Consider the following 8,606-nt stretch of genomic DNA (forward strand, 5'->3'; position numbering starts at 1 on the left):
CACTGACTCACTCACTCTCTCATTCAGACTCATTCACTGACTGTGATTCACTCTCTGACTCACTTACCGGCTCACTCTTTCATTCACACTCACTCTCTGACTCACTCACTCATTCAGACTCATTCAATGATTCTGCTTCACTGACTCGCCCACTCACTCTCTTACTCACTCACTTTCGGATTCAGACTCATTCACTGACTCTGATTCACTGACTCTGACTCACTCACTCACTCACTCACCGACTGTCTCTTTCAGACTCATTCACTGATTCTGATTCACTAACTCACTCTCTCATTCAGACTCATTCACTGACTCTGATTCACTGACTCTCTGACTCACTCACTCACTGACTTACTCCCTCATTCAGACTCATTCACTGACTCTGATTCACTGAGTCACTCACTGACTCACTCACTCTCTCATTCAGACTCATTCACTGACTGTGATTCACTCTCTGACTCACTTACCGGCTCACTGTTTCATTCACACTCACTCACTGACTCACTCACTCATTCAGACTCATTCAATGATTCTGCTTCACTGACTCGCCCACTCACTCTCTCACTCACTCACTTTCGGATTCAGACTCATTCACTGATTCTGATTCACTAACTCACTCTCTCATTCAGACTCATTCACTGACTCTGATTCACTGACTCTGACTCACTCACTCACTCACTCACCGACTGTCTCTTTCAGACTCATTCACTGATTCTGATTCACTAACTCACTCTCTCATTCAGACTCATTCACTGACTCTGATTCACTGACTCTCTGACTCACTCACTCACTGACTTACTCCCTCATTCAGACTCATTCACTGACTCTGATTCACTGAGTCACTCACTGACTCACTCACTCTCTCATTCAGACTCATTCACTGACTGTGATTCACTCTCTGACTCACTTACCGGCTCACTCTTTCATTCACACTCACTCACTGACTCACTCACTCATTCAGACTCATTCAATGATTCTGCTTCACTGACTCGCCCACTCACTCTCTCACTCACTCACTTTCGGATTCAGACTCATTCACTGATTCTGATTCACTAACTCACTCTCTCATTCAGACTCATTCACTGACTCTGATTCACTGACTCTCTGACCCACTCACTCACTGACTTACTCTCTCATTCAGACTCATTCACTGATTTTGGCTCACTGACTCGCTCACTCACAGGCTCACTGACGCACTCACTCACTCTCTCACTCACTCATTCTCTGATTCAGTCATTCACCGCCTCATTAATTCACTGACTCACTCACTCACTCTCTCACTCACTCATTCTCTGATTCAGTCATTCACTGCCTCATTAATTCACTGACTCACTCACTCACTCACTCTCTCACTCACTCATTCTCTGATTCAGAGTCATTCACCGCCTCATTAATTCACTGACTCACTCTCACTCACTCTCTCACTCACTCATTCTCTGATTCAGTCATTCACCGCCTCATTAATTCACTGACTCACTCACTCACTCACTCTCTCACTCACTCATTCTCTGATTCAGAGTCATTCACTGCCTCATTAATTCACTGACTCACTCACTCACTCACTCTCTCACTCACTCATTCTCTGATTCAGTCATTCACCGCCTCATTAATTCACTGACTCACTCACTCACTCACTCTCTCACTCACTCATTCTCTGATTCAGAGTCATTCACTGCCTCATTAATTCACTGACTCACTCACTCACTCACTCTCTCACTCACTCATTCTCTGATTCAGTCATTCACCGCCTCATTAATTCACTGACTCACTCACTCACTCACTCTCTCACTCACTCATTCTCTGATTCAGAGTCATTCACCGCCTCATTAATTCACTGACTCACTCACTCACTCACTCTCTCACTCACTCATTCTCTGATTCAGAGTCATTCACCGCCTCATTAATTCACTGGCTCACTGACTGGTGTTCTGTTCGGTTCTTGGTTTAATATTTCTGTTTATTCCTTTCTGTCAGGTTTGAGATTTTATCATTTTGGTTTCTATTTTAGAATTAATCAACTCATGTCATCTGTGACACCAAGTCCTGGATGGCAATCACCGAGACAGACAACCGGTCCATTCCCCACATCTCTAAAATAACCATCTCTACAGCCAGTGAGACGTGGGCGTGTCCTCAGCACAGAGAATCGGGCACCACGGCCAAAATATCACAATGCAAGTGATCCTCTGAAGTTTTATTTTGACATCACGTTCCCTGGTGTCTTTTCATTTTCTTAGCTTAACTCAGGAAGTGGATTTAAAGTGCCCTCTGATGGTCAGGACGTCCACCATTTCACTGCAGCAGTGTCTCATTTCACTTCCACTGTTTTTTTTTCATTTCCGTCTGATTCGTCACCAAACCGTGTGTCTGTCTTTAGATCCTCCCTCCTGCTGCCTTGTGTACTGTTGCCAAATCTCCTGACCTTTGTCCTCCTCACAGATGCTGTTATTTGACATTTGACATTGACCTTGTTGTCCTGAGTTTATGATGAAAGAACTTTGACCTTTACCACCTCCCTGTTCTCTGCGCTGGGGTCACCACACTGTCAGAAGCGTGACACTGACATGTTTGTGCTCTGTGATTGCTGACTGATTGAACGAGTGATTGATTGACGTGGTGTTTCACTATAACGATGATCTTACCAATGACGCTGACCGTAACCCCAGATCGTCCAGTGAAATGGCCATCGACATGATCAGCTTCCATTCTGAAGCGGTAAACCGCGCTGTCTGTGACCGCGATGTCTTGTATCTGTAAGGTGCAGTTGTCCTTCATGTTTCCAAGGTAATGGTACTTGGGGTTGTTACGCTGGGACCTGCTGTCGTAAACAGATGGGGTGGAGCCATGGCAGATCTCGTGATTCTGGCACCAGACAACTCGGTTGATTAGCCAAAAACCTTTTGATCCTTCCAAGTTTCTCAACAAGGCTCTGGGTTTGAAGGTGCAGCCGAGGGTGAGTGTGGATCCTTTGACGGCGCACAGCGGATCAGGATACGTGACATGTTGAGTCACAACACCTGCAACAAACATGACTGAAGTTCAAACAAAGTGGAATGTTCAAGTACCAATTCACTGACTGACTGCAAAAATGATTTAGTTTATTGCCAAGTCTGGGAGCCTGAGCTGACACATTGCCACATCCACGACACCACAGAACTGTCTTCAGTCCTGGGTGGTAACCACGCAGATGGACCACCGGTCCATCCCCAACTCACCAAAGTAACCGTGTGCAGCCAGGTATAACATGGGCATGTACTTGTCCAGGTGAAACGTGTCCTTATTCTTCTCCAGTCTCTGGGGTCCTGAACACTGAGACACCTGTGTCTTGGATCATGTCCAGAGAAACTCATCACATGGACTAAATGTGGTGTCTGATGTTCCCTCACAGTGTCAGTGATCCTCTTCACCTGAGTCTCACTTAAGGAACTGTTCATTCCAGCAGGACCCAAAGATCCTCCACAAAGACCTGGGACCAAAGACACCCAGTTCTCACCATAAGACACTGGTTAGAGTCCAAGACTGACAACTAGTGAGACAGGAAGGACCAGGACCCTCAAGACTTTGATCTTCATTCTCCTGCAAAGACATCAGCATCACCAAACACCTCTGACCTTTGACATCATGATTCCATAAGATCTTCCAAGACGTCTCTGGATCTGAAAGGATGAGGACCCAGAGACATGAAGATCCCTGCTGACATCAGTGAATGTCTCCACAAGTTCAACACTTTGACCAGATACAGAGACACTTCTGATGGACGAGTGAAGTCACTGAAAGCCAGGGCCCGTGCCCGCAAAGCAACTCAGAGTCCTCTCAAAGAGCTGTGAAATGAGCCTAAAATTTCATGGCAAGGAATCTAAGCATATATATATATATATATATGTACATATATACACACTACTAAGGTGGATTAGAGCTTTTTGTGTGGAACACAGTGCCAACTACTGTACAGGAGGGACCTAGCAGTCAATATGTGTCACTGATTTCAAAATGGCTCTTTTCAACCAGACATGCTGTGCTGTGACATGTCAATCATCTGGGTGGCACCTGGGCTGTCCAATCATATTTCAGGGGAGTCCAGTGCCACCCAGTTACACCCATGGCAGGAAGTGTTCAACATTTGACATTTCCTGTTTCACAGTGTACTCAATTTTAGCACTTCTTATTTCAGTCTCAACTTGCCACTGAATTCCTGTGAGATCTCATCTATTGTCAAACCAGGAAGTGTTCAACATTTGACTTTTTTTAATTTAATGAAACAATGCAACAGCAAAAGCAACATACCAAAGAACATGTTAATTAAAAAGAAAAAAAAAAAAAAAAAAAAAAAAACAGAACAAAACAAGGAGGGCATTATTTAAAAAAAATTCTAAAGGTAAACACATTTGACATTTTCTGTTTCACTGTGGGCTTAAAATTTGGCACTTTCAGTCTCAACTTGCGACTCAATTCCCACAAGATCCCACAAGATCTCCTTGATTTTCCATCCAGGAAGTGTTCAACATTTCACATTTCCTGTTTCACTGTGGACTCAAAATTTGGCACTTCCTATTTTGGACACAGTGTACCACGATTGAGCTTTATCTTCCTCAAACTCAAACTGAAAGCAAATCTCTAAAACTTGATCTTCTTCTTCTTTGTCTTTTGGCTGTTCCCGTTAGGGGTCTCTTTCCAAGATTTTATTAAACAATCTGGTTAGAAAGTCTACTGCCATCTCTCCTAGACATTTCCATGTCTCCATTGGAATGTCATCTGGACCAACTGCCTTTCCACTCTTCATCCTCTTCATAGCAGCCCTCACTTCTTCCTTACTAATCTCTTGTACTTCCTGATTTACTCTCACCACATCATCTAGCCTTTTCTCTCGCTCATTTTCTTTATTCATCAGCTCTTCAAAATATTCCCTCCACCTTCTCAGCACACACTCCTCACTTGTCAGCACATTACCATGTGCATCTTTTACCACCCTAACCTGCTGCACATCCTTTCCAGCTCTGTCCCTTTGTCTGGCCAATCGGTACAAGTCCTTTTCTCCTTCCTTACTATTCAACTTCTTGTACAGCTCTCAATATGCCTTTTCCTTCACTTTTGCCACTTCTCTTTTCACCTTACGCTGCATCTCCTTGTACTCCTGTCTACTTTCTTCATCTCTCCGACTATCCCAAAAGTTTTTCGTCAACTTCTTTCTCCTTATGCTTTACTGGACCTCTTCATTCCACCACCAAGTCTCCTTGTCTTCCTTCCACTGTCCAGATGTCATACCCAGTACTGTCCTAGCTGTCTCCCTCACCACATCTGCAGTAATTTTCCAGTTGTCCAAAATTGCTTCCCCTCCAACTAGTGCTTCTCTCACCTGCTCGCTAAATTTCACACAACAGTCTTCCTCCTTCAGCTTCCACCATCTGATCCTTTGTTGAGTTCTCACTCTCTTCTTCTTCTTTACCTCTAAAGTCATTCTACAAACAACCATCCTATGCTGTCTAGCGACACTCTCTCCTGCCACCACCTTACAGTCCCTGATTTCTTTTAGCTTGCATCTCCTATAAAGTATGTAGTCCACCTGTGTGCACCTTCCTCGACTCTTATATGCTACACTGTGCTCCTCATTTTTCTTAAAGTAGGTATTCACCACAGCCATTTCCATCCTTTTTGCAAAATCCACTACCATCTGTCCTTCCCCATTCCTATCCTTGATACCGTATCTACCCATTACTTCCTCATCACCTCTGCCCCTTCACCAACATGCCCATTGAAGTCTGCTCCTATCACCACTCTTTCATGCTTGGGTTCACTCTCCACCACCTCATCTAACACACTCCAGAAATCTTCTTTCTCCTTCATCTCACAACCTACCTGTGGGGCATATGCACTGATGATATTCATCATCACCCCTTCAATTTCCAACTTCACACTCATCACCCTGTCAGACACTCGCTTAACCTCCAGCACACTTTTAACATACTCTTCCTTTAAAATTACCCCAACACCATTTCTCTTCCTGTCCTCACCATGGTAGAAAACAACTTGTACCCGCCTCTGATGCTCCTGCTCTTACTTCCCTTCCACTTGGTCTCTTGCACACACAATATGTCTACCTTTCTCCTCTCCATCATATCAGCCAGCTCTCTCCCTTTACCAGTCAGACTACCAACATTCAAAGTCCCCACTCTCATTTCCACCCTTCTAGTTTGCTTCTTGTCCCGCTGTTTGTGGAACATTCTCCTCCTCTTCTTCGTCGTCTTCGCCCAGCAGTAGCCCAATTTCCACCGGCACCCTGTTGGGCAAAAGCACCAGTGGTGCATGTTGTTAACCCAGGGCCTCGATTGATCCGGTATGGAAATTCGATTCTTAGACTGCATAGTTGGGTTGGCTTGTTTTACGCCGGATGCCCTTCCTGACACAACCCTCCTCATTTATCTGGGCTTGAGACCGGCACTCATAATGTACTGGCTGCACACCCCATTTGGCTGAGTAAAATCTCTAAAACTTGATAAAACCTGTAAATAATAATCAGTTTTATTGCCAGTTTTCTTCAGACAAGTCAGGGGATGGAAACATGAACATCGCTGAAGTCGCTGAAAGTCGCTGAATATGTCTTGGACTTTATTTACATCAATTATGAAGAAATACAAAAGTTTGTTTCTCACAAAACATCAAATCTAGACTTTCATCTCAAATGTACTTTCTGTCAAATTGTAGCTGAACTTTCATGTCTTCTTTTTAAGAAAATCCTCCTCTACACCACTTCACAAAATTAAACAACTGAATGAACATCCGCCGGTGATTTCATAATTTTTGCCAGGGGTTGTGTATATATATATATATATATATATATATATATATATTCACAAATTATTTGATAAATGTGGTTTATTAATTGTTATATTCCACTAGTTGTGTGAATGGGGTAAAGTCTACTATCTCTAATGGCCTTGTTTCTTCTTTCTGCTGCTCCCATTAGGGGGCGCCACAGCAGATCAATCGTTTCCATCTCACCCTGTCCTCTGTATCTTCCTCTGTCACACCAGCCACCTGCATGTCCTCCCTCAGCACATCCATAAACCTCCTCTTCGTCCTCCCTCTTCTCCTCCTGCCTGGTGGCTCCATCCTCAGCATCCTTCTCCCTATATACCCTGACTCCCTCCTCTCCAAACCATCTCATTCTCACCTCTCTGACTTTGTCTCCAAACTGTCCCACCTGAGCTGTCCCTCTGATGTGTTCATTCCTAATCCTGTCCATCTTCATCACTCACAGCATCTTAAGCTCCGCCTCCTGTCCTTTTGTTTGTGTCACCGTCTCTAAGCCGTCCAACATAGCTGGTCTGTGAACTTTCCCCTTCACTCTGTCAGAAATCACTCCTGCCATCTTTCTCCATCCTGCCTACACGTTCTCCTTCTTGTGGGAGCAGCTGAAAAAAGAAGATGATTGGAGGGTCTTTTTTTACGTCATAAAACAACAAAACATGTAAAAATATAAGGGGTGTGGCTTATTTTTAGATGCTGTCTGTTGATTTTAAAACTGAACATAGTTTTTGTCTCAGTAGTGTCCACAGATGAAGATCCAGATGTGTTGTTTGGCAGGACAATGAGATCTGCTGAGTGCTGCTTTAGTTTGATTGGTGCTTCCTGTTCTAATCAGACAAAAATCAAAGAAAGCAATAATAAAAACTCCGGATCACAACCAGTGTCCAACATTTTCACCAACCTTTTTTTTTATTAGCTAGAGGTGCACTCAGCTTGTTACAGTGCCCTCTACTGGTGGACATCTGTACTGTACCGACATCTCACTAAACCTGGTAACTGGAAAAGTTTCAGCTTTTAGGAGAAATTGCGAAGCTGCATAATTTCCAAACGTTCCTACTGCAGGTTTTATGAAAACCACTTCTTTAGTTTGAGCTCATCGATTAAACACAACAACCTTCGCAGACACCAAAAAGTTTCAGATTTTTCGAGTATGTGAAACGAAAAAGAGTCAGGAGGTCAAACAAAGACCTGCAGTCTTACCGGCAACCAAACAGAGGCTGCAGAGAAGCTTCATGTCCCCAAGAGTCATCACGAGTCTGTCTGGGATTTTTGTATTCTTCTTGTCATCTGAGGATTGTGCAGTGACTGATTGTGTAAGACGGGGCGCTCACTTCCTCACTTCCTCCCTCCGTTCTGAGAACTGCTTTAAAATGTCCTGCTCAAAGGACGAGGCAGCGGATTAAAACCAGCAACTGCCCCCAAGCCGAGCTGTCTCTGATGCGTCCTCCACAAAGGCATTTTAGTTCCTGTAGCTGTTTTTTTTTTTCAATTATGTATTTATTTGTTCCTTCTTTCAGCAAATACAGAAGTAACATTATATGCAGATAAAACATCAGAGTAATATAATAAAACATAATAATCTGTCCGTCAGAGTCGGATCTGCTTCATGCAGCTCCAGTGCAGCTCAATAAAACGTCTGAGAAGGAAATTTTTTTTATGCTTATACCCTGAACACCCACTCCACCAGTCACAGTATTATTAAACTAAACAAATGTATAAAACAATTCCAAAACATAATGAGAAACCAAAGGTGCAAAGTATTGATGACTTGAATGTCAAATAGTTGTGATAGAATTTAAAAA

General features: G+C 43.5%; 1 protein-coding gene across 2 annotated transcripts in view; it reads right to left on the reverse strand.

The window, feature by feature from the left end:
• Positions 1-8,117, reverse strand: part of LOC117505802 — a 28,896-nt gene extending 20,779 nt beyond the window's left edge. Inside the window, exons 1-2 of one of the 2 annotated variants that reach the window (XR_004559266.1) lie at positions 8,005-8,117; positions 2,643-3,017 (exon numbers count right to left, since the gene is read on the reverse strand). Coding sequence is in view for 1 of the 2 variants with exons in the window: in XM_034165339.1 (XP_034021230.1) it covers positions 2,643-3,017; positions 8,005-8,053 (424 nt within the window). In the remaining variant the exon portion in view is untranslated. The remainder of the gene's footprint in view (positions 1-2,642; positions 3,018-8,004) is intronic. The other variant, XM_034165339.1, reaches the window with a different exon arrangement.
• Positions 8,118-8,606: the final 489 nt, after the last annotated feature.

Source organism: Thalassophryne amazonica, unplaced genomic scaffold (genome assembly GCF_902500255.1).
Source record: "Thalassophryne amazonica unplaced genomic scaffold, fThaAma1.1, whole genome shotgun sequence".
Classification (NCBI taxonomy): Eukaryota; Metazoa; Chordata; class Actinopteri; order Batrachoidiformes; family Batrachoididae; genus Thalassophryne; species Thalassophryne amazonica.